Genomic DNA, 18,906 nt, shown 5'->3' with positions numbered 1-18,906 from the left:
ATGGGTGCTTAGGCTTGCCCAATTTGAAGCTAGCACCTTGTCATGATCTACAACAACAAGAGTTTGTCTGAGCACATTCTATACTAGAAGCAAAACCATATTTCCAAAAGTATATGTCAATGCGCTCACTGTAGCTTCTTATATATTTCCTTATAATCGAAGCTTATCTTGATGAGGCATGCCAGGGCCCATCTCCACAAAAAGGTGGATTATTTGTTGAATTTGGAAGAGCAGCTAACCAATTAGGTTGCCTTGTTGATCTTTAACATGTTGCACAAATTTGCCTGCATTAGCGTGCTGGCGTGAGAGAAAGGCCACTGCAAGAGCTTCCACAGAGAGAGAAGAGAGAGACTTAGAACATGGGTGATGGAGGGCTCTGACTTCTTCGAGTCAGGCTATTCCAAGGTATTCTTTGCACCTGTCGGCCTGCTCCTTTAAAGGAGGCTTTAGCACAAGCTGGTGCAGCGTGTACGAAGTGGAATTGGGCAGGATTTGACCAACTATAAAGGCATCACACAAATTTTGGTGGGAGAGGCGACCAATGGACCATCTGCACGAGCTGCTTGCAGGATGTGCTTGTTGGAAGAGGTCGCACGTGGGCTCCACGGGCCAACTAGTAGGGGAGGGTGTGTAAAAAGTGCCTGACACATCACACAACACCTGTTCTTCGATTCATTTTACTTGTTGGCTGCGTGTTGACTGAAGCCTTGTGTAGATTGCAAATTGGCAAGAGAAAGGGAGGAGCTCAGCGCCATTGAAGGAGTGGTGCCCAACGATGGTTCTAGAGAAAAGGATCCTCCATCAATGCTTCTCTCTCTAATGAATGCCCATTAACTTTTATAGCCAATTAATAATTTTTTTTATTTAAAATAAAAATAAATAAATCTTATTTTTAGCTCAAAAAATAGAGAAGGCATCTCTGTGGCCTTTGCCCACGATATTAAGTGACACATATCATTAAAGGGGGGGAGGGGCAAGGGGATCGACAACCCGAAAGTCCAAGGCGGGATCTTGAGGCGACTCAACCCGGGCAACACAAAAATCGAGGCGAAACTAAACCCAGACAACGCAAAAAATCAGGCCCCTGCCTCCCGATTTTGAATCTAGGACCTCGCATCCCAGGTTTTGTGACACATGGGCTAGCCATCTCACTCTCGCACACATGTTGTATCCTTGACCATTTTTATAACATTTTATTGTAAGCCAACAGGCAGTGTTCGAGTTTAAGGGGTTTAATTTGTGGCCGGGTTTAGTTTTTGAGGTGACACGTACGACTGCGGTCTCCCCGGTGCGTGGACTTCCCAGCCCTTGAACCCCCCCCCCCCCAAAAAAAAAAAAAAGCTATGTGTTACTTAGGCTTTTGCCACCAAAAAATGGGGATGTATATGAGAGGGTTGTGTTATATTAATATCATTACTTCGTTAGAGAAGCGGCAAGTTTTCGTTGCTTGGCCCCTCAGCAGCCCACGTGGCTGTCTTTTAAAAAAATAGCACCGACGCTGTGAAGCTCTAAAAAAAGCAGCGCCATCAGCTCTAAAAAGCACCGTCAAATGCAGCAAACAAGCATAATAAAAAAAAACGCAGGCCCGGCTTCTCCACAGGCAGTTTGAAGCATCAAGCGACACAAGCAAAACAGAGCGCCTCAAGGATTGCCTCACTACCAAACGACACAAGCAGGTTCTCTCTCTCTCTCTCTCTCTCTCTCTCTCTCTCTCTCTCTCTCTCTCTCTCTCTCTCTCTCTCTCTCTCTCTCTCTCTCTCTCATCCACAATCGATTCCCTGTCTCTGGAGGATGGCTTTGAACCTGATGCGTACACACACGTTCGTGAGCCTCTTCAAAGCATGTGGTACCATCTCTGACCTTGAGACCCAAACTCTCACACACGTAATGATTTATCATCACTAGATGTCACAAACTGGCAGTTGTCATCTACAAAAGTGATGGTATTGACAGCACCGAGATGCTCATTGTACTCCTGCACGATCTTCCCTGTGTTTAAATCCCACTGAACTATCTTCTTGTCACTCATTCCAGCCAGTAAAATAGATTGTTTATTGTCATCCAGGTGTAGCCTTGCCACATAAGGAAATTTCCCTTTCCCCCTAGAGAACGTGGATATGACTTTACCTGTTTCAGTGTCTTCGTCATCAGCCATGTCTGCGCCAACAGGAGCTGGACCACGAGGAACCATGGGAGCTCGTAGGAGAAGGGTTGGGGGAAGCAGTGCAGGCAGAACGTCCCTTGGAAATGGGAGCGTCGGACGGCAGCAACATGCTGATGCAGATCCTTACAACCTTACAAAATTATGACTAAAACCAAGAAAAGAGGCCTTAATAGCTAAGCAGCAGATCTGGCAGCGAAATCAACTGCCTACAAGTATGTTGTAAAATCTCTTGAGAAATTTTGCATTGGATACATCTGATTCATCACGAGACGTCGTCGTTTTTTACAAGTTTGGATATGGCTGGATGCTTGTGAGCCTTTGTGCATACAATAACGTGTATGTATGCAAGTTCCAAAGTATGTATGTGTGTTGCTTTTCTGAGATTTAATGTGGGTCTCTATTGCTCAAATGTGGAAAGTTAAGTCACACCACTTCACTTATGCTCGTGGGTGACTCTGATCGGCCTTAGCATGAACTCCCGGTGTGTTGCTGTGTATTTGCGAGATCGATTTAGCTATCTGTAATTTGTTTGTCTGAGGCAATCATCATATATCAAATGCAAGATGTTTGTTGATCTCGTTGCCACATACATGGAAAATACCTCTATTGATACGATGCACTCAGAGGGGAATCGCCTCTTTTTTGAGTGCACGTGGCTCTGCAGATATGGTGCTTGAATGTCAGAACCTGAGGATTTCCCCTCAGTGAGAACTCAGCATGTCCACTGTACTCGTCGCTCATGATGTGATTATGATGCAAATATGGAGTGATGGCAGAAGAGTTGCAAATCCTGCAGGAAGCAGATCTTCCAAGTCTTGTGCTCTCCATACATTGTCGATGGCGATGCATATAGATGCTCCTGATGTTTGTAGAGTTTCCAGCCTTTCTTTCAATTTTCCTTTGCCCGCCAGCACACTTTGGAAGTATGTGGCTTGACCTGCTAATTGCCACAGTAGGGATGATTGCGTCTCTCTGATCCCCATACTATCAGGGTTTTCATTCACAAATTCCACATGTGCCACATGATTGAATGCACATTGCGATTGTTGCAGCTCTTCTAAAATGTGAGCCAAGAGCGTCTCTTTGCCGAGCCCACCTTGGCCCACTATACCCACTAAACAGAGCCGTGGTGCCCTAAAACTGGCTGATCCTATGATAAATTGCAAAACCTCACTAGCTCGCTCCAAGCCTATTTTGGTGATGGGAGCTTCATCAGTGAACGTAACATCAGAGGGAAGCTTGGAAAGGGAGGAAAAAATAGGTGTGATACGATTCACAAGAGAGTTTAGCTCGGCGACTGCAGCGTCGAGCTCGTTATTAAGACTGTGACTGTGTAGAAGGCCATAGAAAGGGAATGAGAGTTTGCTTCACAGCTTGCAGACTTATGGCAATACCTGCTGTCTCTTCACCGAGGCGTGTGCATTTTGGAGTTTTTCGTATAACAGTTTTTGCACCCAGTTTGCATACTGCCATACTTTCTCAAGCTTCTGTGATAGGTAAGAGCCGTTCATGGTTCTGCGATAAGCACATTGGAGAGCTAGATTTGGTTTCGTAAGCAATGTCAAGATGCTCAAAAGCCGGTAAGGGGATTGGGATGACCAAGAGGCTCTATAAATCAAGGTGTCACATAGCTAGTCCAGGCCTGAAATAAAACACATGTCTCATCAAGGTGCCACAGAGTTAGATTTCGTTTCATAAACAATGTCAAGATGCTCAAAAGCCGGTAAGGGGATTGGGATGACAAAGAGGCTCTACAAATCAAGGTGTCACAGAGCTAGTGCGGGCCTGTAACTCGACAAAGAGCAATACTCTTGAAATCTGCTTCTTGCGTTCTTTAGTTCGGACCTGCAACTCGACAAAGAGCAATACTCTCGAAATCTACTTCTTGCGCTCTTGTTGTAGAGTAGCCGTGAACATGCTAGTGTAGGTGATTATCATTGTTGGCTTTTCCAATCAGATCTTGCGCAATTTGTTGTCCCCCTTTGCACTATTCATCTCTCGAAAATTCAATGCTCCAGGGTTTGTGGCGATGATGCAGGGTGTGGTAGTAGTGTTGGTGCAATACGATCTACTGCATGTTGTCGGTAGGAGTAGTTGGAGGACCTTGAGGGCCATGGAGTACACAGATGGCGTTGGCAGACCAAGGCTAGTCACAGCGCACAACACTACTAGCAAATCCCTCTTATCAACCCTAATTGTTTGCTTGGTGATTCCTCGTTTCACAATGCTGCCAATTGTCCTGTAGATCTTCATTACTTGCTAGTGCATCTTGCATGGATAACTAATTTGATGTTTTGAAACCATGTCCACCTTGTGCAACGTCTAGGAGGGGAGAGTTATTATGCATAGGTAGGGGGTGTCCATGCTGAGGATAAAGGGGTCTCACTAGCAATTATAGCAGCAATGTATGTATGTCCACCTTCAACTACCTTACCCAACTCGTTTCTACAGGCGTAACTACTTATGGCCTAACTCTACCGTGTTTCATTGCAGACAGATCAAGAGAAACTTGGACACAACTCCTCTACGTTTGCAACGGCGACATATTCCAACGTGCGGTGAGTACAAAGTGCCACATTTTAATCTTGAACGCTGAGGACATAGTAAAAAGGAACACATCGAAAATTGCATGCTGCCGTGGGAATGGCACGTTCCCTCGTATTATAAAAATTGGGGAGGACTGTGAAAACTCCCCCGTGCAGGGACACCAGCAGGTTTTCTTTTTTTTTCTATAACATAAGAGAAAAAGAACACATACAAATAATGAGATTACTCTCACAACCTTAAACATTGTGCTATTACTTTTCTAACGCTTCGTACTTATTCTTTGCAAGGGACATTCAAGAAATCAACTACCGCGTGGCTCTTCTCTGTCCGAAACCCCACAACAGCGCAATCCAGCACCAGGTACATAGTTGTTTCAAACACTTGAACTGTCCGTTGCTTAGCCGTGACTAGTAACTAAATATCACAAGGTTCTGATGGCATTGAACCATTAAGATTGAGTCCGACTGAAGCCTTCAATGGACCATCACCGAAAGCGTAGGATACACCTCAGCAAATCGAAAGCGAGACATCACACTTCAATCAAGAAGAAGGCTAGATTTCTACCATGCTCACAATCGTGGATTGATATCGTCAATTTAGTACACTGATGGAGTTCAGAAATAGCAACGACATTCAGACCTTTAAGCATATGCTTTGTTTGTGGTGTAGTTTTCATCCAAAGAACTGCCTCTTTTCAGTGTACTCGAGCCCCAGACGAGACATCGGTTGCAATGTTTGCTAGCAGTCTACTGGTATCCAGCTTAGAGGCTACACAAATAGAAACACAATGGGTGCAATGCTCCGCTTGTGAGAACTCAAGTGCATGTCGCAAATATTGTGTGCCGTTACTTCCAGACTACACAAGAAGAATACTGAACGGAAATCAGCTTCACATACAGCTACTGAGCGTCATTGACATATCTATCAGCGCCATCTCAACAGTGACAACAATTGCACGTGGTACACTAGATAGACGTTCAATATTAGATAACCCTCTGCTGTCATGGAGTAAAGAACATAGAACAACCTTCACAGAGCAAGACCTAGCTACATCACAAGTGGCAGACATACTTGCATTCAATCTTGAGAACAACTTCGTACTACAGAAGTACATGTCGATGGCTGAACGACTGAATAAGAGGCTTGGCCTCTGCATACTAAGTCAAGATAGTGTGAGCAAGATCATTCAACAGCAACAAGACAACGCACCGTTTGCACTGATGGCGCAACTTGACACGAGTTTGATGTTTGGTATCATCGAAAACATCATTGAACCAGCTAGGAGAAGAGCATTCACCGCTAGCGATACTTACGAATTTGCTTCTCTACAGCTGTGTGGCCGTCAACAATTGCTTGAGAGAACATTTACTTTCAAGCCCAACGGCATGCCTGCCGCATCAAGCTCTGTGAACGACATCACAGTAGAGATGGCAGCGTTTCCATTCCTGTTCCCTTTCGGGAAAGGCCAGTATGATGGTAAAATCAACTTCAACACATATGTAAAGATACGTGCATTGACTCTGTTCTCCATTTACACCCTGTACAAGCCATACCTGCTCATAATGTACCAACTAAAGCATGCTCTTATGTTGGCTAACAATACACACACGAGCTTGTTGCAAAGGGACATTGACAACTACAAGAAGGCCAATCGTACAGCAACTGACGAGGATACTGTGAGACATGTGCTTCGGTACAGCACCCCTTCCAGCATGCCAGGCTCCTGCTCGTGGCACCGCAAGAACCTAAAGGACTTGATAGCAATGGTGGACGAATGGGGAATGCCTGATTTCTTCTTGACTTTCACTGCTGATGAGGTCACAGAAACAAGATGGCCTGAGGTTGACACGATCGAGCTAATTGCACGTCAAAGCCTCCTTCACTTGGACAGATTGCCCAGTCGAATGCGCCCTCACCTTCCACACTAAATTCCAAATGCTTATGTCCAAATATATACTTGCGAAAGGTGTGTTGGGCCGTGTGCAACACCACTTGGTTAGATATGAGGTCCAAAATAGAGGATCACTGCATGCTCATGTCATATTGTGGATGCATGAAGAAGACAAAGAGCAACTATCTGCTGAGATAACTGCATACATCCCGCCAGAAACTAGCACTGTGGTTTTGCCAGAAGTGAGCCGCCTCCAACAACTCGTGCTCAGGAAACAACTTCACAAGTGCCGTACAAGTTGTTACCACGGTCAAAGAGATGGAGTATGTAAACATCGTTTTCCATTTCATGCGCAGCCAAATCCAAACCCAGTCTTCAACGAACAAAATCACAGATGGCAATACTTCAGGCCCCGGCATGAAGACAAAAATGTCGTACCGTACCACCCTACCCTACTTCTGTTATGGGGTGCACATATGAATATACAACGGATCACCAATTCATCGTTGTCCTATTACCTCTTGAAGTATGCACTCAAACTGAACCAATGGGCCATCTCAACATCCGCTCAGAAGATGCAGAGCGCTAAGGCCTAGGTGGCCTTGACACTGTGAAATTGAAGCTGATCTCAACCTCTTTACTGTCGAAGCCTATCTCAACAATAGAAGTGGCATTAAATTGTTTGCAAATCCCAATCATTTCAAAGAGTGACACCGTCCAATACGTCGACTCATCACCCCCGGCACTACGACAACGAATCATTTCTCACAACAATGATGTCGTGTTGCACCCTATCGATCTGTACTGCGCACGACCACAAAGTCTGGAGAATCTTACGTTCTACGACTTCCACAAGAATTAAACAGCGACGAAGGGAAAAAAAAGGGGGAAAAAGAATTTCAGAGGCGAACACCTATGGCCAATTGCTGGAGCGGCAACACCGACTGGTCCGTTTCGCAGAATTCCACCCAGAGCATCATTCAGAGGCTTTCTTTTACAACGTGCTGCTAAAGAGCATCACCTTCAGAAACGAATCCCAGCTGCTCTCACCGGAGAACACGTCCAAGTCATACTATCTTGAGTGCAAACTTAGAAAATTTGATACTGATAGATGAGGACCTTGAGATGTACATCACAGAGTATACACAACGAAATATGCTCACGACAGATCAAACACACCAATTTCACAACATGATACTACAGAAGACATCCTCAACAAAGGTTGCCTCATTTCAATCTCCAGATGTGCAAACAGACTACGAGCAACAGAACACGACTTCTCGTTTCTCTGCCCTTCTAAACGAGCTTCAAAACGTCCAAAATGCGTCACTGACATCTAAACAAGCAAAGATCTACAAGAAGCTCACAACAGCAAAGGGTGGTTTGCATGTGATCACAAGCACTGCTGGCAGTGGCAAAAGCTTCCTCATAAGATATACCACAAGCCAACTCATAATGCAAGGGAAAACTGTCACACTCGCTGCTTCGATTGGTGCAGCGGCCACGAGGTTAAGCAGCATCGCAACAACTGTCCATTACCAATTCAAGATACCAGTGCGCACACAACAGTATCCCCTGTCAATCTCCGAAACTGATGACAGATACGTTAGTATCAAAGAAGCAGACACGATTATCATAGACGAGATTTCTATGTTGACAAAGCAAACTTTCGACCTCATAGTACGACAAATTGTGAATGTCACCAATGGCACACTACTAGACCCATTCAAAGATAAAAAGCTCTTCTTGTTCGGTGATTTGGCACAGTTGCCGTCGGTATGCAGGCATCAAAGTGATCATTGCTACTCATGCCACATCACAAGCTCCACTTATTGGTCCACTGCTACTACGTACATTATGTCTTTCTCAGTGCGCCATGCAAAAGATATCTCTTTCATAGAGTTCCTCAATACAATAAGAGTCAGACTCCCCACAAAGAAAGAGATCCACGATGCGCTCGGTGACCGCATCATAACGCAGGATGAAATAGAGCAACACATGGATAGGAATATGACAATCATTTGCACACACAAGAGTGACGCTCGATATTATAATAACCTTCTCTTGGAACGCTTCCATCGGCATAGTCACATCATCCAAATCGGCCTCAAGACAAATGCACACAACGTCCCTGAGCTCCAAGCATGGCTTGAAAATCCCGACTTCCACGCAATTGACAGAATAGCAGAAGGAGCAAAGGCGCTGATAACAGAGAACATAGACTTAACAATTGGAGCAGCCAATGGATCACTATGTCACGTAGACGAAATCCTCCAAGATGAAGAAGGAGGCGTCAAAGCAATCAAAGTCACACTCGACACATCCAAATAGGAACTTACACTTCGACGGTCAAAGCATAGCAGACGGACATTCAATGGGCACTGGTACCATAAATCCACATTCCCACTAGCTCTCGCCTACGCTATGACTGGACACAAGTCCCAAGGCGCAACAATCAACTCCAACATCTTGCTCATTGTAAAAGAAGTTTTCGCCCCTATCCTTCTATACGTGATGCTATCACGCGTCACTGAGCGAACCCGGCTACATTTACTAGAGCTACCTACGCCAGAGATGTTCACACCATCTAGATTTTTGAACTTCTAGTCGGGAATGTTTCCTACGCCCTCTTCAGTATCAATTCCTCTTTCTATTAAACCAATGAAATCGCCTTGTAACTGCCTTCTATATAAAGCAAGAATTTTTGTTTAACTGCTTGTCTTCTCTTCTGTGGACTTCTCATGTTCAATATGTTGCACATCTGAGACACCTTCCCTATCACCCCTGCTCACTCTGATCCACCTTTTGTAAATTTATTGCTCTTCCCTTTTTCACTTCATTCATTTGTGTTTAAACGTTTGTTGGATCTTATGCTTCAGAAGTACTGCAAGAGGTCATCAAAATAATTTTTTTTACGTGTAGGAAACTGAATCAAACAATGGATCACAACACGGTACATTTTGCACGCTTATCTGATCTTGCATCTGCCTGTGTATACACATGCAAATCAATCACTCATCTTACTGTGCAGCTCTTCAAGCAATACACGAACAACGCAAAGGAAACGCAACTAGTGATACAACCTAAGAGATTTTACCTCACGACTAAGCAGATGAGATTGGCAAACTTAGCAGGCGAGAAACCCCATGCGTATATTGAGGGGCTCCATACTTTTCAAGAGCGTCGTAACTTCATGAATAAGTGCAACGCAAGATATAAAGCTCTAGACCAAACGATGGCCACACCAAGCACAGACAGAATGACAACAAGTACTATCAGAAAAGAAAAATATAATGCCTTCTATCTGTCGTGCTAACCACCTTGCTCCTACATCCTGCAGGTCTCATGAAGCAAATACTTGAAGAGCTTGACATCCAGTACGAGGATGATGAGAGTATGTTGCGTAATTTTGAAGCACAACAACTCCTCGACACAAAAACTGAAGGAGTTACACTGTACACGATGGAGCAGCTACGGTTTGGTTACAACATTGATTTGGCCGAACTTTCAAAAGCTACTCAAGAAAACTGTGCCGCTATCTTGACAAATTTCATGACTTCAACAAACCACATGCACGATGCAACTAACCCACCTATCACAATCCAGAAGGTAGCATAGCACTACAGTTAACACAAGGCAGTAAATTACGGACAACTAGCCTCCCCGTACGAGCCAGTTGAGACAGACCAAGGCAAGTACGGATAACAAGTATCACTAGCTTCCATTCATTTCTCCGTAGCACCGTCATTTTTTTATTTACCTAACCAATCTGCATGGACTGCAGATTAGACATTCATCAACAACCAGAGACAAGCATCGGCCTTCCACCCCAGAAAAAGCTGCGTCGCGGCAAGAATACATAGTCTACAGTATACGCTGCACGAAAAACGATAGGAGATATATCGGAGTTACAAATAACGTCCATAAACGCATTGGCTAGCACAAGTGTAATCCTCCGAGGAGAATTCAAGCAGACATGCAGGCACATAGTCCTTTCGAGGACAATTTTGAAATTACCACTTTAGCAACCAGTATAAATATACATAAAGCTAGAAACTTAGAACATTTCTATATTAAACAACACAAGACAACAACTGCATTAGGTTATAACGTTTGTTCTGGACATCCACCAAGGTTGAAAAAATATTATTTTTTGAAAAAAAACAAGAAGGTATAACTGTGAACTTTTGCCATCTTCATTTCATTGTTTTGTTCACTGTCTTTGTCACATAACGTTGGTCATTGGCTACAACAATGTTTTTTTTTTTCCATTTAAACTATGGCAGACATGACAACTTATCAACTTCTTTGATTGAAATGCTTTTTCTTTTTAGTTTAGAATGGGTAGGCCGATTCCAGTTGATCTGATTAAGCAACAGTCAGAATTTCAGACTGCCATGTACATGTTGCAATACTGTCTCTATCCACATTTGCAAGAGCGGGTGCTCAGACACTACATGCATAAATGGAGTGAGTTCATTCCATGGCCAGTTCAGCCACCTACCCCATGGCATCCACATTATATCACTTGGAATACACTCGGTCGACAAATCACCATCGACGTCATCGTGCTAGCTGGTTGCTCCACAAAACACCATTGTATGTTGTTCGTTCAGATTGCGGACGTGCTTGGCCTACTCGAGACTATAGAATTAAATTACTCTAACGTGGTCCCCAACCACCTTTAGTCAGCTAAACAATTCGTTTCGCGCTATTTTTCTGTCAGCCAGTTTCCCACACACGAAACTCTGAAGAGTATCTTACCGATATAGTCCTCTTCCTCTTCTCCACAGAAGATTTGTCCATTTCATTGTAAAGAAATCATTGCATGCTACATTCAAAGTTCCGTTCTTAATTCCTCAACTTTTTAGCATACTAATCGTTTCAGTCACTTACACTCACTTGGCGTAAGAAGATTTGTGCAAAACAAATAATAAGTGCTCTCTCTCTCTCTCTCTCTCTCTCTCTCTCTCTCTCTCTCTCTCTCCCTCCTTTCATTTCGACAATCTTCTTTACGGATCTTCTGCCAAATGTACATGATGTCTCCCGATTTCTTTGAAGGATTTCTCTAAGGACAACAACGTCGACAAAACTTCCGTGTCCATGAAGCACATGGTGGTGCTGTGCATAACCGACTAAAATTCACACTATGGCTGAAGCATCCAATCTCTTTAAGCATGCTCGTCATTACATTTCTGCATGGCAAGATGTGATATGGCTCTTATGTGTACCTTCTTGTTCAATGCTTGCTCTCTCTAATTGCAATCGCCTTGAAGGCTTGTACCTGTATACCAGTTTGTTTCCTAACGAAGCACTCTAGTTTTATAAATGTCAGTCAGAAATTATGACATTCATCGTAAAGCTAGAATATAATGAGCAAACGACTTCTGGCAACAGACCACTCAAAACTTAAAAGTAGACTCCACTTGTTTTTCTTGCTGCTGCCTGCGCAGCTCGTCACCTGGTCGCCTTGGCTAAGAAAAGCCATGAGGTGGATTAGGGTTTGCTCAGCAGGGGCGTGGAGGGCAGCGAGAAGCGGAAATCCTCGGTTGCGGAGTCCCTTGTCGACCTTGTCGAGAATTAGGTGCCCTCCTCCTCCTTTGCCGCAGACCCAAGAGAGCCCTTGGATTCGATCTCTCCACAGATCTGCTCCCCGATCTCAAGCCGCTCCTTTGCCTCACCCTGTTCCTCTTTCCCGTCTCACAGATAATTTCCTCGATGGCACTTCCAGTGTCTACATAGAAGAGCTACAACGTGCTTGGGAGGCAGATCCCAACAGCGTTGATGAATCATGGGACAATTTCTTCAGAAATTTCACGGGCCAAGCATCCTCGGCACCTGGCATTTCTGGCCAGACTATCCAGGAAAGCATGCGGCTTTTGCTTCTTGTCAGAGCCTATCAAGTCAATGGGCACATGAAAGCGCGCCTAGACCCACTCAACATGGATCAGAGGCAGGTTCCAGTTGACCTTGACCCTGCCCTTTATGGCTTCACTGAAGCAGACCTTGATCGTGAATTTTTTCTAGGAGTTTGGCGTATGTCTGGGTTTCTTTCTGAGAATCGCCCTGTTCAAACGCTGCGAGCCATCATAAATCGGCTTGAACAGGCTTATTGTGGTACGGTAGGGTATGAATATATGCACATATCAGACCGGGACCAGTGTAACTGGCTGCGTGAGAAAATTGAAACGCAGACTCCTCGTAAATATAGTGCTCAGCGGCAAGCAGTGATACTGGATCGTCTTATTTGGGGTACACTCTTTGAGAATTTTTTGGCGCAGAAATGGGCAGCTGCAAAACGATTTGGTCTAGAAGGTTGTGAGACATTGATTCCAGGTATGAAGGAGCTTATAGATAGAGCAGCTGATTCTGGGGTTGAAAGCATTGTTATTGGGATGTCTCACAGGGGAAGGCTCAATGTCTTGGGCAATGTTGTGCGTAAACCTTTGAGGCATATATTTAGCGAATTCAGTGGTGGCACGAAACCTCCAGAGGGAGAAGATTATACAGGAAGCGGAGATGTTAAATATCACCTTGGCACCTCTTATGATAGGCCAACACGGGGTGGCAAGAGAATCCATTTATCTCTTGTCGCAAACCCTAGTCATTTAGAAGCTGTCAATCCTGTAGTCATCGGGAAAACACGTGCCAAGCAGTACTACACAAAGGACACGAACAGACAGAAGAATATCAGTGTACTTCTGCACGGTGATGGAAGTTTTGCTGGACAGGGTGTTGTGTATGAGACCTTGCATTTAAGTGACTTGCCAAACTATACTACCGGCGGCACGATACACATTGTAGTCAACAACCAAGTGGCTTTCACCACTGATCCCAAGTCGAGCAGATCGTCACCTTATTGCACAGATGTGGCAAAAGCTCTCAATGCTCCAATTTTTCATGTCAATGGTGATGATGTAGAAGCTGTTGTTCATGTGTGTGAACTTGCAGCTGATTGGAGAAATACTTTTGGGTGTGATGTTGTGGTGGACATCGTGTGCTACAGAAGATTTGGTCATAACGAGATTGACGAGCCTTCTTTCACACAGCCAAAAATGTACCAGGTTAGTTCTTCCCTAAACAATAAAAACAATAATAAAACACACACACACACACACACACACACACACACACACACAGAGAGAGAGAGAGAGAGAGAGAGAGAGAGAGAGAGAGAGAGAGAGAGAGAGAGAGAGAGAGAGAGAGAGAGAGAGAGAGAGAGAGAGAGAGAGCTAACCTTAGCCGCTTTCGACCTCTGTTTCTTGCACGCCATCGCTTTAGCTTGCCCATGCACTTTAGACCCTTCAGCATAGTCCCTGTGTATCCCCCGCCCGCAGCCTCGCCATGTCCACCATAGTTCCCCCCATACAACCTGCTTTCAGCCTCTGGCTTATCGCTGACCTTGTCTGTCCCTCCTACTGCGGTTGCTGTTTCTCCCTTACCTCGGCTGTTGACTGCAGCAGTGACAGTCCCACTATGCCTTCCCGTGATGCCCACCTCAGCCACCCCCCCCTTGTTTTCGTCACCTTAGGCACTCCTGCAGCTTTAGGCTTACCCTCATCCCACACTAATTAGATGCTGTTTATTTAGGCGCTCACCTCCCACCCCCAAGCTCATTGTCTATAGAGGTTCAGTCTTGGCCGGTTTTAGAGGGAAGATTCCATTGGTGGGCGGTTTTGTTAGGCGCATTCTTGGTTGGTGGTAATGAGCCGTTTAGGTTCTAGACTCTGGTAAGCCGCTCTTCTGGGGGGGAATTTCATTGGGTCACCAATGCCACCTTTCGGATTGCATTCAACCACACATAATAGGTGAGATTTGTCTTTATCATGGATTTTGATGGAGATTCCATTGGAGCTAGACTCGCGTCAGAGACTGTAAGCTCCATCCACAATTAAGTGGTCACATTGGAAGCGTGTTGTTTGGTATGCAAAGTGTGGTGGGAGAGAGGCTGTCTGTTAGACAGCTCCTGGACCATCTTAGAGCCACCTCCTTGACATGCCTGTTCCCTAGGATTCTCTCTCCATTGGGGAGAGGTTGTTACAGGATGGTTTGAGACATCGGTAAAGGTTAGTCTTGTTAGAGTTTTGGCATCTCGAGTGAACTGCCCAATGTGATCCCATTATTTAGTTTGGCTTTTAGGTATTTTTTTTTCGACACACCAGAGGGCCCACAGGGGGAGGTGCTTATCCCTTCCAAATATTAGCCATGTTACATGGTCGGGCAAGGGCCGCGTACCATCGGGTAAGAGCCATGCGTAGGCATCACCATGGCCACCTAATTGATGCACCACATGCTGGGAACGACGGAGAGAACTCGTAGCAACCAGCTAGGAACCTCCTCCTCGGGTGACCCACCCCAGGAGGAGGATGCACTCGAGTGTCCAAGGGCAAGAGCCCTAGCAACGTGAACACCAGGTGAGCACAAGGTGTCCCTCTAGAGTGTGACCCAACAAGGGATTTGAACCCACAACTCGTAGGTTGAGAGGCCAAATCCTTACCGGGGGACTGGCTTTTAGGTATTTATTTTAATTAATTTGTCAAAGTCTGGGTAGGGCAATTTACTGAGGTTGCTATATAAGCAATCCTGAGTCCCCATTGTATTCATGTCATTTATTCATTGCCAAGGTTGGTTGGTTCAGGAGACTCTCTCTCTCTCTCTCTCTCTCTCTCTCTATATATATATATATATATATATATATATATATATATATATCTCGGTATGGACATATGACATCATGGTTTCAGTTACATGGGTTCAGCATGGTCAGATTGGCCCTGTTCCAGTACTCCTTGGATGCACCCTCCCTATCTATCACACGGTCAGAGATCACTAGATTCATACATCAAGATCTGATTCAGCTAGATACTAGGAGCACATGGATACAATCGATACAGGAATTGGGCACGGAGGTGGATTTCTATAGAGAGCATCTTCTCCAACTCACGGAGGATGGATTTGTGACGAGGCCTGGATACATGGATACACACTTATCTCATGGGATACGGTGTGCTATTGGTTAGATGGGTTTCGGACCACTTTCTAGAGTCATGAGATACCCGGACCAGAGATGCCTAGGTTTGTTTTTACTCGAGCTACACAGACATAGGGAGAGCTTGCTGAGGACATTAGGGGAGAGCCGGTCTTAGAGGCAAATCACATATTTCTTTTTACCAGACAATGAGCAGATAGAGGAGTCACCACCACAGAGCTCAGCTTCAAATCGCACCCACACCAGAGGTACATGGATTGATAGGGCGATTTCGCTAGGGAGATCCAAGCGACCACGATCACGGGGGCTTCACAGTATTCGAGGAGGCTGCAGCAGAGGATCCGGATCACCCTAGCTCGACATGCAAGGCGCCCAGTTAGAGTAATGATGTCATAAACTGTTGACGTGTCAAGTCACTGAAGAATGGAGCCAACCTTTAGATCCCAGCCGAGGGGCCTAAACCCAAGTGAAGAAGCAGAAGCAGCATAAGAAGTTTTACCAACTTGCAACGTCTTGCCAAGTGGCCTATTTTTAAAGAAGAGTTCCCACCAACTTATGGGACCTTGTCCGATGGGGCCTAAGTGACTAAAGGCATTAAAATAAAGCATCCAAAGAACTTGTGCAAAAGATGATGACGTGGCAGTTGTACGGACGCCTGTGATTTGCGCTGGCAGTGCCACGTGGCAGACTGGATTTTGCGCTGATAGCTTTTGGGCGCCAGCTTTTGGAGCAGTTGCTTTTGAGTTTTAAGCTTTTCAAGTAACTGCTTTTCATGGCCAAGGGCCTTTAATTATTTGTAGAGGGCTCATTCTCTGGCACTCTTCCGGGTAAAGGTGTAGAGGGTGGAGTACCGGCAATGTAATGAGTTCAACAAATATAAAGAAATACCGAAAGGGGCCCCAAGGTTTGGGGCCGGTGCTCTTTGGGGTGGAACTCCGCCACTCCCCGTCTCATGTGTGGTGTATTTGTTAGGTGCAACAGAATGAATGTTGTATTTTCTCAAGATTAGTGATCTTTATTGCTCAAGGTTCCTTTTAGTTCTTTAGGGAAAGAGAGAGCTTTCCGTCTTATGGAGAGTTCTATGATCACGAACAAAGTGAGTGGATATTGTGCGTGCAAGTGAATGAGACTGAGAGAAGGAGAGAAAAGAAATACGACACCGAGAGGTTGTAAAACCCTCCTCCGAAGGCCCCACTCTCGTCGGCGAGAGTGGTCTATTCTTTGATTGCACATAGGTGTACAATTCGTTTGCAATGGACTATGCAACTTGGTCTATGCCGATGACGACGATGACTTGGTGGTTGAAATCTGAGATCTTCAAATCGTTGAATTTCGGGACTGTTTTGGTGGCTGAAAATGACTGTTTTGGCTGCGTTTTCTTGGCTGAAAAATGAGGTTTCTTAGGGCTGAAAACTGATGGTCTTTACGGGCTGAATCTGCTACACTTTAGGTGAATGATGCCGGTCTTAATTTGTTGCTGAAATCCAAAAACGCCAGGGGCTGAAATTGGTCCTTCTGTCTCGCCGGGGTTCTGCAAATGCAAAAACGCTAGGCTGATCTGCTGTGTCGTGATGACGCCGGGGCTGATCTGCTGTGCACAAATCGCCAAGGCTGATCTGATGCAAAAATGCTAGGTCTTTTGTGGAGAAAACGCCAGGGTAGTCGCGGGGGTTGGTCTTGCTGAGAAGTTGCCTGTTGAGCAAGGTGCTCCTGTTGCCTCTTCTGCCAGAAAGTGTGAACTTTGGTTTGCTTATATATTAACTTAGCAAAATTGCCCTACCTACTTTTGTTGGAAAGTCACTTAAAAATAATAAGTGAAAATCCCAATAAATAGGAAAATAGGCTAAATGTACTGGAAAATTCCCCTAACTGATGCTAATAGATTCTGATGGGAATTCTGATGATCATGCTGTGTGCAACCGGAGGATATGCATCTATGCTAAGTGACTAGGCATGCACGGTCTACGAATAGACTCACAAAAGTGCTAGATCACTGCTAATCTAACTTGATCGGACTGACTGAACCCTGCTGTGGTGTAGCTTGTCCACGGACACATAGGGTTGGATGTGTCACGTGACATCCCCTCCTTTTCAAAGTGAGGTACTGGTACCGAACTGTATGGCGTCGAGGGAGATCGCCAACAGCATCCGGAATCCTGGAAGGGACTCTTCGTCGGCCCACTCTGATGTGTGGGTCGAGCGGTACTTGAACTTCATAAAGGTCTGCAACGCTTGCTTCTTTGGGCCGCGCCGAAAGCGACACAAAGTCTTCTGAATCTCCTTTCTTGCTTCAACTTCATCTAGAGTCCTGCTTCTTTCGTCTTCAAGAATCTCCATGGCTGAAAATTCTTGAAACAATCTCCAACACAAAACCATGAACATACCCATTCCATGTAAAGTGAAGGAAAAAAATATTGTCTTCTCTAAAGACTGTGTATGCAATGTAGATGAACTAATAGACGGAGTGGTAGCCCGTTCATCAAACACATGTAAACAATGCGATCGAATCTTTTCTGTTTGATCGAAATCAATCAACTGTGGCAAATCACAATGGAAATGCCCATGTGACTTCCTAACATACATACTTTTCAACTTTTCATGAACAATCCGCATACATTCGTGCTCATCCATGAGAGAAACGTGCTCAACATACAATATGTCATGCCTAGTAAAAGGGATCACATAAGGATGCTGACTGAAATATAGGAAACCGTCACGAATGAAACACTCGAACAATGCGTGCGTATCAATCATGCGAACACATAATACTTCCTGTGATGGTTCTTTGGAGCAAGGCTCGAGAGCCCAGATAGGTTCGTCCTGAATGATCGAATCGTCCTGTGGGGGTTCTTTGGACCTCGACTTGAAAGCCAAGATCGCTTTTTCGTGGTTGATCGAATCTACAACGAGGTTAGCTTCGCTAGAAAAAGCATCAACTAACACATCATCCTTGTGAACAATCACATCATCTTCATGCAACTCATCATGCTTGTGAGAAATCACATCTTGATCATGCAAATCATCATGCTCGTGCGAAATCACATCTTGATCATGCAAATCATCATGCTTGTCATTGTCATCCAAATCATTATGCATAAAATCATTGGCATCCAAATCATCATGCTTATCATTGTCATCCAAATCATCATGCATAAAATCATTGGCATCCAAATCATCATGCTTATCATTGTGCTTCAAATCATCATGCAAATCACTATCAATCAAATCATCATCATGCTTCACACAATCATGCAAATCCTGTGTGTCATGCTTTGGAGAAGAAGAAACGGAGAGAGTCTCCTTTTCCCGAATCTC

The 18,906-nt window shown here is 44.8% G+C and overlaps 2 protein-coding genes across 2 annotated transcripts in view; both read left to right on the top strand.

The window, feature by feature from the left end:
- Nucleotides 1-2,881: 2,881 nt before the first annotated feature.
- LOC147424019 (uncharacterized) lies at nt 2,882-9,689 on the top strand. Its single transcript, XM_086501117.1, has 5 exons — nt 2,882-3,028; nt 4,658-4,722; nt 4,999-5,071; nt 9,525-9,555; nt 9,634-9,689. The coding sequence occupies exons 1-5, from the start codon at nt 2,882-2,884 to the stop codon at nt 9,687-9,689; spliced, it is 372 nt and encodes a 123-aa protein (XP_086357243.1).
- A 2,303-nt stretch (nt 9,690-11,992) lies between these two features.
- The window catches only part of LOC147424017 (uncharacterized), a 48,799-nt gene continuing 41,885 nt past the window's right edge, over nt 11,993-18,906 (top strand). The window contains exon 1 of the mRNA XM_086500972.1: nt 11,993-13,666. Within this exon, the coding sequence (XP_086357098.1) occupies nt 12,089-13,666 (1,578 nt within the window). The 5' untranslated portion in view covers nt 11,993-12,088. The remainder of the gene's footprint in view (nt 13,667-18,906) is intronic.

This window comes from Adiantum capillus-veneris, chromosome 26, assembly GCF_014529385.1.
Source record: "Adiantum capillus-veneris isolate H3 chromosome 26, ASM1452938v2, whole genome shotgun sequence".
Classification (NCBI taxonomy): Eukaryota; Viridiplantae; Streptophyta; class Polypodiopsida; order Polypodiales; family Pteridaceae; genus Adiantum; species Adiantum capillus-veneris.
The sequence above is the reverse complement of the archived record's forward strand: the minus strand, read 5'-3'. Positions and strand labels throughout refer to the sequence as shown.